General features: G+C 35.7%; 1 protein-coding gene across 3 annotated transcripts; it reads right to left on the minus strand.

Annotated features, from left to right (window-relative positions):
• On the minus strand, positions 302 to 5,826 carry LOC104719221 (xylogalacturonan beta-1,3-xylosyltransferase). Of its 3 annotated transcripts, none has more exons than XM_010437085.2 (4): positions 5,322 to 5,826; positions 5,091 to 5,212; positions 2,106 to 2,481; positions 302 to 1,145 (listed from the first exon to the last, which is right to left on the minus strand). In XM_010437085.2, exons 1-4 carry the CDS (start codon positions 5,694 to 5,696, stop codon positions 483 to 485), a joined length of 1,536 nt encoding a protein of 511 aa, XP_010435387.1. In that variant the 5' UTR covers positions 5,697 to 5,826; the 3' UTR covers positions 302 to 482. The 3 variants fall into 3 exon arrangements, with proteins under 3 accessions (XP_010435387.1, XP_010435386.1, XP_019086922.1); XM_010437084.2 differs by having other exon boundaries at positions 5,091 to 5,215; XM_019231377.1 differs by lacking the exons at positions 5,091 to 5,212; positions 5,322 to 5,826 and adding an exon at positions 4,754 to 5,079.

Consider the following 14,223-nt stretch of genomic DNA (forward strand, 5'->3'; position numbering starts at 1 on the left):
AGCTTTGTAAATCTTCAAAACTTGTGGGAAAACTTCCAATTTGTCTTGTAGACTCAGCATCGATCGACACCATCATTTGCATCGGTCGATGCATCCTTCTGAACACGTCTCCCAACTTCACAGCTTAGCCTCAATGCTTGATTATGCTCCAATTCTTCCTATTTAGCTCCATTATGCTCCCATCCATACTAAATCCTATAAAGACTCAAAAGACTCTCAAAATACCAAAAATACTCTATAAATAAGACTTTTATCATGCTAAAAGCACATAAAAACCATGATATATCAGTTAGAACAAGAATAACAAATGCTTTGTTTCTCTTATTAACATGAAACTCTTTGATCTTATGTTTATTGTAGTGTATATATACAAGAGAGAACTATGCAAATTTATAGAAAGAACACAAAGCTATGGTAACTCATATGAATTTAGACACTTAAAAGTTTATTTGTAACAAAACAAAACAAAACAATAATGTATACTATGTACCAAGCCTAAGATTAAGTCGCCTTAACCAGATAGAGTGAAGCATCATATGCATCACATCGTAGGGTTTAGCTGGACGATTCAGCACGAAATGCTTCTTCACTTCTAACACTCTCTTATACATCTTCAAGTATCTTACGAGTGAGACACTCTGTAGAATGGTTTTGATCTCTGGTATCCTGGAAACAGGGATTTGTATTGAGAAGGAATCCCAATTAAGCACATCACTAAATGGTAATGAATAATTATCCGATATGATCACCGGTACACAACCAGCGTATATCGCCTCAACCTCTCTAGGGCTAGCGACCTCCCAACCACTCGGACACAGACAAAACTTGCTCATTCCCATTAACTTTGTATAGTCTTTTCCCGGGGGAAGATGGTCATAGACTTGGACTTCATTGTCCATTTCTTTCCAATGTTTAAATAAGATTTTTCGGATATCACCGTGACTTCTTCCAGCAAAAAATGCGAGAATAGATCGAACTCTCGGCGATATACCGAGAAAAGATGGACCCAATTTACCTTTAGGAAGGTAGATCTCTGGAATGGATACGTCCACATTAGGCCGGAATCCTTCTGAGGTGTTAGCATTGCAAAGTCCCCTTATAAATTTTTCAAATAACTTTGGATTCCCGTCGATCACGTCTGGTGCCTATATATATATATATATATATATACACAAAAAAAAGTAATCACATTTCTATGCAAAATTATAAATAGATAATAGATTCTTGATTACATATTAATCAAATTACAATATTCAAGCAACTACGTGAAAACCAAAAATAATATATGATATCAGAGTTGGAGAGTTTCAGGCCAATTTCAATACGTAAATCGTTTCTCTAATTCGTTTCTTGTTTCGTTATGTATCTAACAAGATCATCGGGTATATAATATTCGTTGTGTTATGATACATGCATAAAATAACCATGTTAATTATTTTTTCATATTTATTATAAATAAAAAAATTGTGTAGTTGAATCATAGTTTACTATTTGATATATTTCATTAAATGTAGAATAACTTTAATATATAGAGATATGTATAATAAATTGACTTTATACATTTGATTATGATGTATATGGACTAACATATTGAAGATATATACATTATGTTGTATTTTTCTTAGTCTAGGGCACATACATCTGTGTTTATAATAACACTGTTGTAATAATTCTGTATGTCTTTGTAATAACTCTTTGATTTTAATGAAATTTCTTTTGCCAAAAGAAAAAAATTGAAAAGAAACTCATGATTCAGCACTAAAAATCTCAAAGGAGGTCTTTGATTATTTGAATTTAAGCCAAAAATATATACAACCGAACTTTTTTTTATAATTAATAAAATGAGAATATTAAAATATAATATACTTTAAATCATTCGATAAGAAAACAAAAAATTTAAATTTTATCATGGGATGTATTTNTTTTTTTTTTTTTTTTTTGTCATCATGGGATGTATTATACGGGTTACATCTTAGCCAAATTGGTTTTACTAATTACAAAAAACTATCTAAGATATTAATTTAAGATGTCAAATATTATTACTATGATACCATCAAGTCTCAACGGTGAAAAAGAAAAGCGAGAGAGTATATAAATATACGTACCCAGTCATGGCATGATACCATGAAATGATCGCCTCCCTGGCTTCTGTTCCAATAAGGATGCTTAGTGGCAACTACGTCAACGTAATCCTCTATAAGACGGTGTAGGCGCGTCCGCGAAAATCCTTCAACAGAGCGGATGGGCTTGTAGACGTAGTGGATAACCTTGGCGACACTAAACGGTACGAAGAAAACGTGAGCATTCTCCGGGCGATCGGCCCGAAAAGGGCTTCTACTCTTGGGGCCGTCCACGCACATTTCGTCCATGAATTGACCTTCTATGCCGTAAATGTCATTCACAGGGCCGTCATGGAAGAGTGGGACCTCTCCCTCTGTGTATGTCCACACCTTAAACCGATTCATCATTTCCGTGTGACTCCTGGTTTTTGTGCATACAAAAGTGTGACATCAATGTTTATTTTATACAAATGTAATTTAAAAAAAAACGTCAAGAAAGAACACGTACGCCACGTTGTTAGTCACTAAATATCTCATATTCTGATGCTACTTGTTTATAAAGAATCGCATTGTCTTTTATCGAATGAACCAACATCTCTTTATTTCAATTTTATATTAAAAAATTTAATCCATCTCAACGGATATAAACGGGCCAAATAAATGGGCAGGATCTAAACAGGTACAAAGTCTAAACAAACAGAGTATAAACGGGCAGGATATAAACGAGTCCAAAACGGGCAGGACTTAAATGGACAGAGTAGTCCCATTTTAACATCACTAATTAAAATCTTAATTTAATATGAAATTTGATTTAAAGAAGACAAAAACCTTTTTCACAAAGCTTTTTAACTAAAAAAGTTTATATGTTAAAAAGGTCATTTGAATCCTTATCGTATGAGTGGTTTGGTTGTGCAATATTTTTATTCAAATGTGAGGAAATACTTGTGGAAATAAACTCTCCCAAACACGAATTTCGAGACAATCCATTCACTTTTACTCTCCGGCGTCGGCGTAGCTCCGACTTACCGGCGTCGGAGGGCGATAAAAGCTGTTTCCCTCTGCTTCAATTTCTCTTCTTTTAGATCTCCTTTTGTTATCTTTTTCCCCTTTTTTCTAATCTTTTGGTACCTCTCTCAATCTCTCTTGGAAACCCCAAACCTGGGCAATTCATCAATCAAAGGTTGGATTTGGCTTCCGGCAAACCCATCCATCCTTCTTTTGTACCAAGTCTCCATAACCACGGATCTGAAATCCACTGAACAAATCAAATCACAAATCGAAATTCCGTTTTCACCTGGAAACTTCACCTCAGCTTCGTTGATGGCGGGAGAGCCTCTGCTTGTACCATCAGCTGCGCCTCACCGGGGGAAGATGTCGATGGCGCACGACGGTTTCTTTTCAGAACCACGGCTTTCGCATCTCCTTGGATCTCCGTTTCAACCCCATTTCCTTGCCAAAACTTGATTGGAGCACAATTGTTTCCTCCAGAGATGTATAGCTCATTGCATATCTTGTCAATTCCTCCGACCAGCCGCCGCGAATCGATCAGCTTGAGGACACCAAACGAAAACCCTAGGTTTTCCTTGGTGAACTTGAATTTCGAAGAAGGCTCATTAACAGTTTCTATCCTTAAGCCCACATCACAAAAATCCAGGTTCGCTCATTCACTTTGTTTGGCAAACACTAGCTCGTATCAAGGTCTAAGCTTTGGATATATTCTCTTAGGTAGCAGAACCCTATTGGGATATACACCAACTAGACTGCTAGTTTCGCTAAACCAATCCTTTAGACCCCTGGTATATGCACTTCATGTGTTATTTGTTTTGGCTCCAATGGTTCTAAAGTCGCTTGGCATTTCAGTCCTGAATTCTTATTGCCAACAACCTGATTGCGGTTATGATATTCTCTTAGTCATCAACCACCCTGTGTCAATACTAGCTAGCGAACCCAACCATCACTTAAAGATCAACAATTCTATAAGTTGTTCAATCCCGCCACCTTTAAAAACCAACACCCACCAATTGCCGGGAGCACTAAACCATTCATTGTATGTGTCATGTCGACTGCAAGCTTTGTGTGAAAGCCTTAACCTCCATAGTCAAGGCTGTTATGAGAGGGAGACTCCACCTGTTCTGCTACGGTTTGACACATATCTTTGGCACATCCGTCTGATAGCTTCATTGGAGAGTTTCTTTGCTCCCAAACACATGGAGCTCCATGTTATGGCCATTGTATTACCTCAAGAAGCATCTATTGCGCCGGTAGTTTGCTTAGCCATGACAACCTTATCATCTTCACCTAGTCATCGTTTGACAGGGACCATTTCGTCTATCACTGAACTTTCTGTGGAAGATTTATCGACAAACCATTACCTCTCATGTGATATTTTCTTCTTAGCTAGTGCCTCAAAACTTTTCTGGATCATTTGTCGATGTTTACTATCACTCTTTGTATGGTACTGGGGATTGACTTTCTTTTGCTTCTGTTTTAGAACTTGGATCCTTGTATCCTTCTCCTTGTACTTGGTTTTATGAGATTGAATCAAGTGTTTGACAAAAAAAAAAAAGAATCCTTTTCGTATGAAAGTAGTTGAATATATAAAAACTTCATTTTAGTTTTGTAAAATCCTTAATCTCAAAATTCAATTGCATTAAAACTCTTGGAACTGGAAAAAAAATAAAAATAATACTCACCGGGGTAGTAGTAAGAATAGAAGTCTTTTGCTTAAATTGAGGCATCTCACCGGAGCCGTTAAATAACACGAGTACGTTACGTAATTGTGTTTTCTTTGTCTTTATTGCAACTTTTATTAAATGCTGAGTTCTTTGATGAAGTCGATGCTTAAAATAGTTGGAAAAATAAAAATCCATGTGAAAATTCATAATTGTCAGCGGTATCACCTTTGACTAATAAATCTAAGTACTTTCAAATACTGTACTTGTAAATTACTAAATGGAGAAATTTATATATATATATGAATATATTTTAACTTTTGGTTAAAACTAGAAGAGAAGAATAGTGAAACTCAACTGATGAAAGGCGGCTGGGTTTTTGTAGAGGGAGCTAACATAATTTTGTGTTGAAGCTGCCTTCTTAATTGCTGCTCTTGCTTTTGCTAAATCTGATTCTATTTTATCCAACCCACTTCTCTTCTTCTGATCATACCAAACAGAAACAGTTTTGAAATATTATTAGAAAAAGAAGTTTTGATAGAAAAGTTTGTGAGGGTTGAAAATAAAAACTAAAAGAATAACTACATACCCTGATAATAACTTTTTTACTTGTAGGACTTGGAGACTTATTTTGGTTTTGTTGATCATCGTATAAAGAAGAAGGGGAGACTGAAGAAAGAGTAGTGTTTGTTGTGTTGCTCTCTCTAAGAAGAGGCAGTATTAGTGGAGAAGGAGAAGAGACTGGAGCAAAACTAGTGTTTGTTGTGTTGTCCTGTCCAAGAGGAGACAGAGAAGGAGGAAAAGAGACAGAGACAACAGAGAATTGGTTTCTGTAATCGATCAAGGGCTTATTATTAGTTGGCTTTGTGAAGACAAATAGTGAAACAGAAATAAGAATAAGAGATATGGAGAAAAGGGTTAACAGAGAAAGAGAGCATCTTCTTGATGATCTTGGAACAGCCATGGATATGTTTCTTTTGTTTTTTTATTCGTTTACTCACAAGAGGAAGACATAAGAGAATTTTGGAAGTGATATGAGGAGAAAGGAAGAAAAGTCATGAAAGATTCTTTGTTATGTCTTTATCATATATCATTAGTATGAGAAATGAGTATTTGCTTCACCAAGCAACTTGTTCTCTCTTTTATTTTTTTGATATTTAAAATTCAAATTGTTTTTTTTTTTTCTTTTTGTCACGTTTATTAAATAAAAGAAAATATATTTTTCTGTATTAAACAAGGAAAAAAACTGCTGTCGATAAAATAAATAAATAGATACTTTAATCTGCTAAATGGCAAAAATGACAATTTGAAATGTCTTTATCTGGAAATGAAACAGAATGATCAACATTATTTTTGTTTGACCAATGCTTATGCCATCTTATATTATTGAGTGGTTCTTAATAAATATATTTATTCTTAATATTTATATGGAGCTTATTCAATGATCAACAACACATTATTTTGTTTGAATCAAAAATATTTTTGGTCATTTGTTTAGTAGTAAACAAATTACAGGTAATGCGTTTAAGTTGTTTAAAATAATACCAGTAAACTTGATTCAGTAATACTGTGGGAGTGGGACAGAGAAGTTAGAAAAAGTTTTGTTTATCTCTTTAACGTCAGTTAGACACAAAGATTTATAATCCTACAATCAATGCGTTTGTCGAATTCATAACTACTGTATATATTTTTAAATTATACTATACAATATAATAATACAGTAACAGTATAGAGCTAAGTCATATTATACGTATGTATACTGCTAGTCTTTATCATTGTGACATTGCTTACCAAATTAATTTCAAGTCTTTTTTCTGGTAGATAAGAACAATATAATAATAAATTCGATTATGATTTAGTAAATCAGCCTATATAAGCAATACCTATGTATTGACTTTACTAATTTAATATAATTCTACTATGGCAAAAAGAACAACAATATTACTAAAGATATAATGGAGAGTAAAAACAATCAAACATGTAATATATAAGGTTGTAAATAAGTAAAATGCTCTTTCACGTTCATTTTTTAAAAAAAATTTGTCGTCAAAATAAATAACATGATATATTGTTCAAAGTATTCGCTAAATCTATGTTTTTCCCAACAAAAACATGTAAACATAAACTACTTTATTTATAATTTGTATGAACACTTAAGCAAGTAATAAACAATACACTAGAACCTCTATAAATTAATACTCTTTAAATTAATATTCGTTATAAATTAATAAATACTTTTGGTCCTGAGTTGGGCCGGTGTAAAAACTAACACATTTCAATAAAATAATAAAATAATAATTTTTTTGAAAACCCAATGTAAAAATATGGTCTCATCAATATTATAAATAAATAATTAAATAAACTAATATATATATATATATATATATATCTAAGTAAATCTAGTGAAATATATGACTATTGTTGTTTGCTTATTATTATACATGTATCATTTTTACATGGATTATCTAGTAAACTATTGGCATCCATCCTAGTATGATAGACAAAATTATTAATCAAATCATCAAGTTCATAAATCGTCAACTTCATAAATTAATATTTTATTAATTTATCAATAAATTAATAATTATTAATTTATCGATAAATTAAAACCTCTATAAATTAATAAAATTTCATGGTACCAATCTTATTAATTTATAGAGATTTTACTGTATATTGAAGAAAAAAAAGTTAATGAAGAATGTTACTCCCTTCACTATTATGATTCACACTAACAAAGTTAATTTAACATTACACATTTTAGGTTATATAATACAAGCATGCATTAATTAAACATTAGAGATTAAACACACCAAATTTAGTGACTTAAAAGTATTTGTATGTTAAAGACTTAAAAGTATTTGTATTGACGACATTTTAATGTTGGGTTAATCTTGAAGTAGCTTGAAGCTATTAAAGCAAAGGTTCATGAGATATCATGGGAGAGATTACGGAGACATCGAACACAATGATGGCGAAGATAACAGATGGATGCTCGGCAAAGCTAAAGGAAGGAAGTTCCTCTTCGATCAAGTGTCCTATGATAAACTCAGCTAACTACACGGTATGGGTCATGCATATGAAGATTCTACTCAAAGTTCACAAGGTCTGGGATATCATTGAAAATCCGATAGGAGATGCTGAGCAGAATGACATGGCCACAGCCTTGTTGTTCCAATCAATCCCGGAGGTACTTATTCTACAAGTAGGAGAGCTAGACTCGGCAAAGAAGGTGTGGGAAGCTATTAAAGCAAGACACATGGGGGCAGAACGTGTTAAGGAGGCAAGGTTACATACTTTGATGGCTGAGTTCGATCGTTTGAAGATGAAGGATACTGAAACAATAGATGACTTCGCTGGCAAGTTGTCCGAAATCTCCTCAAAGTCGGCATCAGTCGGAGAAGATATCGAGGAACCTAAACTTGTAAAGAAATTCTTAAAGAGTCTTCCCCGCATAAAGTATATACACATTGTCGCTTCTCTTGAGCAAGTGTTGGATCTAAAGAGCACTAGCTTTGAAGACATTGTAGGACGTCTCAAAACCTATGAAGAACGCATCGCTGAAGAAGAAGAGTCTCAAGAAGAACAAAGCAAACTGATGTACGCTAACATGGAACATCAGTCACCTCAGGAGCAGCGTGAGTTCACCGGTAAACATAGAGGCAGAGGAAGAGGAGGACGCTTCTATGGTAGAGGAAGAGGTCGAGGACGCTACAATGGAGGACGAGACACTTCAAGAATAAATTGTTATCGGTGTGATATGAGTGGCTACTTCGCATCGAACTGTCCCAATTGTTTGCTAAAACTTCAAGAAGCACAAGAAAGTGATAACAAGAGTACAAGAGAAGCGGATGAACTCATGATACACGAGGTAGTATACCTCAATGAAGAGATGGTTGTGCCAAACAAGTATGAAACGAATAGCTGAGAAGAAAATACATGGTACCTAGACAATGGAGCTAGCAACCGTATGACTGGGGACCAAAGGTATTTTTCTAAAATAGACACATCTATTCAAGGAAAAGTAAGGTTTGGTGATGACTCACGAATAAACATCAAAGGAAAGGGGTCGATTGAGTTTATTGATAGGAATGGAGATCTACGAACAATGACCGATGTGTATTTTATTTCGGGCTTGAAGAGTAACATTGTCAGCCTTGGTCAAGCCACTGAGTCCGGGTGTGACATACGAATGAAAGGAGACAAACTAACTATGCATGATCGAGATGGGAAGTTGCTGATCAAGGCAGTGAGATCAAGAAATCGCCTCTACAAGGTAACTATGGCGATTAAAGATCCAATGTGTTTCTATTCTATGACAACAAGTGATTCAAGTAGATGGCATGCGAGGTTGGGTCACATAAACTATGAAACTATGAAGTCCATGCTACAAAAGGAACTTGTGGTAGGAGTACCACATATTGTGCTTGACAAACAAATCTGTGGATCATGCTTGCTAGGAAAACAAAACGGCAAGTGTTTCCGCAAGCTAATACTTATCGAGCAGCTAGAGCACTTAAGTTGATACACGGTGACTTANGCGAGATTGGGTCATGTGAATTATGAGACGATGAAGTCCATATAACAAAAGGAGCTTGTAGAGGGAGTACCACATATTGTCATCGAAAAACAAATCTGTGGATCATGCTTGTTAGGAAAACAAACACGAAAAGTGTTCCCGCAAGCTACTACTTAACGAGCAGCTCAAGCACTTGAGTTGATCCACGGTGATTTGTGTGGTCCCATAACGCCGAGTACAATGGCTGGGAAGAAATATACTTTTGTTCTTATCGATGACTATTCAAGGTATATGTGGACAATTCTGTTGAAAGAAAAGAGTGAGGCTTTCAACAAGTTCAAGAGGTTCAAGAGCATGGTGGAGCAAGAAACAGGTTTAAACATTCAAACCGTCAGAACAGACAGAGGAGGTGAATTTGTATCACATGAATTTAATGATTTTTGTGCTAACTCCAGTATAAGACGACATCTTACAACCCCTTACACTCCACAACAAAACGTAGTTGTGGAGAGACGGAATAGGACGCTGATGGAGATGACTTGAAGCATTCTTAAGCATATGCGAGTTCCGAATTACTTGTGAGGGGAAGCTGTTAGGCACTCTACATACCTTTTAAACCGAATTGCTACAAGGGCACTCAAGGAACAAACTCCATATGAGATGGTTCGATCTAAGAAGCCCAATATCAACACCTTCGAGTGTTTGGCTGCGTCGGGTATGCAAAAACAGAGGTACCACACTTAAAGAAACTGGACGACAAAATGCGAATGTTAGTCACTTTGGGTACGAAAACAGGATCAAAGGCTTATAGGATGTACGATCCACAAAACCGGAAGATAGTGGTAAGTCGTGATGTTGTTTTTGATGAAACAAAGGTCTGGAACTGGAATCAAAACAGAGATGAGGAGAATAAAGCTGGAGAGTTTAAGATCAGTCTCGGAGTTTACGAAAAACCATGGTATTAAAAATGCAGAACAAGCCTGTAGTGAAGCAGAATTTGACAAAGCTGTTAGAACCACAAATAATGATATATCAGAGATTGTGGTTACAAGAGATGCTGGAAGTGTTGAAGCATATACCACCGAGAGTAGAGATGATGATAGTGAGGATGAGGACCAAGGAGTAATTGAGCTAAGACGATCACAAAGAGAGACACGTAGACCGAAGTATCTTAATGACTATGTGCTATTATCCGAGGAAGAAGGAGAACATTTGTTAATGTGTCTTAACAACGAACCATATAATTTTGGTGAGGCAAGAAATTCAGAAAACTGGATGCGTGCGTGCGAAGATGAGATCCAGTCGATTACAGAGAATTATACATGGGATCTTGTTGAGCTTCCACAAGGAGCAAAACCAATTGGATTAAAGTGGGTCTTCAAGCTTAAGAGGAACAATGACGGAAGCATTAATAAATACAAAGCTAGACTTGTTGCCAAGGGGTACGTACAAAGACATGGGATCGATTATGAAGATGTTTTTGCTCCGGTGGCAAGAATTGAGACAATACGACTTCTCATCAGTCTCTCAGCTGTGAACGGATGGGAAATCCATCACCTAGACTTAAAAAAGGCATTTCTTCATGGAGATCTAAAGGAGACTGTTTATGTGATGCAACCGGAGGGTTTTGTTGTAAAAGGAAGTGAAGACAAAGTCTATAGACTCAACAAAGCATTGTACGGACTGAAACAAGCTCCAAGGGCGTGTAATGATAAGTTGAATCGAGTTCTCAATGAGCTTCAGTTCAAACGATGTTCAAAGGAACCTACAGTCTATCGGAGAAAGGTGAATCAAGATATTCTTCTTGTTGCGGTTTATGTTGACGATCTCTTTGTGTCAGGAACCAATGTTGAGGCTATCGAAGGATTCAAGAAAGAGATGTCATCTAAATTTAAAATGAGTGATCTTGGTAAGTTGACTTATTATCTGGGTATTAAAGTATGTCAAAACAGAGATGGAGTAACTTTGAGTCAAAGACGATATGCATCTAAAATCTTGGAGGAAACTGGGATCTTAAAGTGTAACTTGACGCATACACCAATGGAGGCTGGTCTAAAATTTTCAAAAGCTTTGGACGAGAGAGACATTGATGCCACTATATATAGAAAGATTGTGGGATGTCTTCGCTATCTTCTCCATACTCGACCAGATTTTTCCTTTTGTGTAGGAGTACTAAGTCGATATATGCACAGTCCTAAGGAATCCCATGGAGCGGCAATGAAGCAATGTTTAAGGTATTTGCAGGGAACGATGACGCTAGGACTCAAGTTCACAAGATCCACCTCCACGGTTCCAAAACTGATTGGTTTTAGTGATAGCAATCATAATGTGGACTCAGATGATGGTAAGAGCACAACCGGCCATGTCTTCTACCTAGGAGGGAGTTTGATTTCTTGGTGTTCTCAGAAACAAGAGACAGTTGCTCTGTCATCATGTGAGGCTGAGTTTATGGCGGCTACAGAGGCGGCAAGACAAGCAATATGGTTACAAGACTTGCTTAGCGAGATCACCGAATTGCCGCGTGAAAAAGTTGTCATCATCAAAGAAAGAGCAGAAGATTGATTAAGTGTAGAAAATTTTGTGTATTAAAAACTAAAGATAGAGAGAATCGCAGGCGCGTGGACGAAACTCGCGGCGATTTTCTCTCGTAAACCTTTTCTTCTTCTGATCGCAACCTCTTGCAACGTCGATGGGGGTTCTCCGTCGATTCCAGCGACGTAGAGAGCCCCAAGGCTCATGGTGCTTCATCCGTAAACTGCAGCATCAACAAAAGTGAAGCTTGCAGATCAAAACCAAGGGAGCAGTGGAAGGGAGAAGTTTCCTCGACACACCGATGGTAAGAGCTCTATCAGCGGTGATGCGACGTGGAGTAGAAGAGGGAGATTCACGGCAAGGATCGAGAGAGTAAGGTGGTTAGATCCGAAGACTTGGAGATTATGGAGGCTTCTCACGGTTGTTGTTCGATGGGGGAGGTCGTCTATGGCTAGGAGGAGCTAAGCCACCGTTGAAGGATTTCAGATCTACTCCCTACCGCTTTTCTTCTCTCAAATATGAGCTTGAATCTCTTCGACAATCAAAGCTCGGATCTCTTCTTCCTCCTCAAAGCTGCTCTACGGTGGCGGGATGACAACGGATCTTGGATCACCATCTCCATTTGACTCACATCGTCTAGGTTCACCGGAGGTCCTGTTCCGATGAGCATCCGCAATATCATGGGCGGCGGCTTAAACTGAGTTCTTCAGTTGGGATTAGGGTTACAAAGCGACCGGATTCCGGTTCATTATTAGAAAAACCCGGGTCAGTTTTGATTTTCGGTTTTAATTGGTTTTATGTGTGTGGTTTAGGCCCTAAGGGGGTTATTGTAGATGGGTCTAAATCCGGAAATAGCCCATTGGGCATTTATTTATAATATTGAATACCCTTTAACAAAAAAAAAAAGTTGTCATCCGAATAGATAATGAATCAGCTATTTCTCTCACCAAGAACCCCGTATTCCATGGTCGAAGCAAACACATACACACAATGTACCATTTCATAAGAGAATATGTTGAGAATGGACAGATTGAAGTTGAGCATGTTCCTGGAGATAAGCAAAGGGCGGACATCTTAACAAAAACACTTGGAAGGATCAAACACAAAGAGATGAGGGATCTCATTGGATTGAAGGATATGCGTGAAGAAGACTTCAAGCTTAAGAGGGAAAATGTTGAGTTACGCTTGAAGTAGTTTGAAGTAGCTTGAAGCCCAAGAAAAGTATATTTAGTTTAAAAGTTAAATATACATATTTGTATTTTAGGAGATATCTAAAATAAGTTAATTTTCCTAGATTAAGAAATTTGTGTTGAGGGTTTTATATTTAAGGAGATGCAAGGGTTTGCATAAACTATGAGTTTAGAGAGATTGTGTTTGAGAGCTTAAAAAGTTTTTGAAAAAGTTTTCCTTTGAGATAAATAAAAAAAGTAATTCTTTATTTTGAGTTCTTGAACAATCTTTTTCTTATTCTATATTTAAAATAAAGAATGTGCGTGAAGTATTCTGAAGCAATATGTGGAAAAAGGAAACATGGAAAAAGGAAACACGATCTCCATACAATAAAAGTTTCTGGATCTTTTTACCCGATGCATCCTCTCCTCTTTTAAGATCCGATGTGAGTTGTGTACATGTATGTGTCAAAACGATAGCGTTACTCTTAAGCTCAATCTCGGTCAATTTAACCTCACATTAAATGCCTAGATACATACCACTGTTTCATACTAAACATTTGAATCGATCCGGAGATGATATTGGACTGGCGAAGTCGAGTAATTTGGCTTCTCACGATCAAATGCAAGTAAGCTTTCCACCTCGAATGAGCTTTATATATTTTTTTAATAGGAATTATGGATCTTACAAAGACTCAATAGCTTAAAATGGTAAAAACATTTGACAAAAACTACAGTAAAACCTCTATAAATTAATAAACACTATAAATTAATAAATTTTGCTAGTCCCAAGTCGGGAAAAATAACAAAATTCGATAAGATAATAATTTTTTTGAAATCTCCATGTAAAATATGGTCCCAGTAATATCATAAATTAATAATTATGTAAATTTACACATATATATATATATTGATATAGTAAAGTATGTTACTCTTAAACCTCATATCTATAAAACAATAGTTATATTGTATCTTCAAACTATACTGATATAAAATATTTTATAACATTTCATAAAACAGGTAACACTTTTAAAAGTTTTCAATTTCTACATATGCATTATTTACATTTTGATAGTTTGATAGACTATTAAAATACGATAACTGATATTCTTATTCATAAATATGAGTATTTATGTCATGTGTATAAGTGCATTTGTCTATAATATTTGTAATTTATTTTCAATAATATTTTTTAATTATTTCAAATTCAATTCCAATACCATAAATTTACAATATTCTTTAATTTATAATATTTGTAATTTATTGTTAAAAAT

The sequence above is a fragment of the Camelina sativa genome, chromosome 10, assembly GCF_000633955.1.
Source record: "Camelina sativa cultivar DH55 chromosome 10, Cs, whole genome shotgun sequence".
Classification (NCBI taxonomy): domain Eukaryota; kingdom Viridiplantae; phylum Streptophyta; class Magnoliopsida; order Brassicales; family Brassicaceae; genus Camelina; species Camelina sativa.

What these genes read in the sequence shown, in the direction of transcription:
- LOC104719221 (XM_010437084.2), bottom strand. Translation starts at nt 5,696, where the DNA reads ATGGCTGTTCCAAGATCATCAAGAAGATGCTCTCTTTCTCTGTTAACC. An exon ending in AACCCAGCCGCCTTTCATCA is followed by an intron (nt 2,482 to 5,090) that starts GTTGAGTTTCAC and finishes CACAAAAACCAG; the next exon opens with GAGTCACACGGAAATGATGA. An exon ending in TGGTATCATGCCATGACTGG is followed by an intron (nt 1,146 to 2,105) that starts GTACGTATATTT and finishes ATATATATATAG; the next exon opens with GCACCAGACGTGATCGACGG.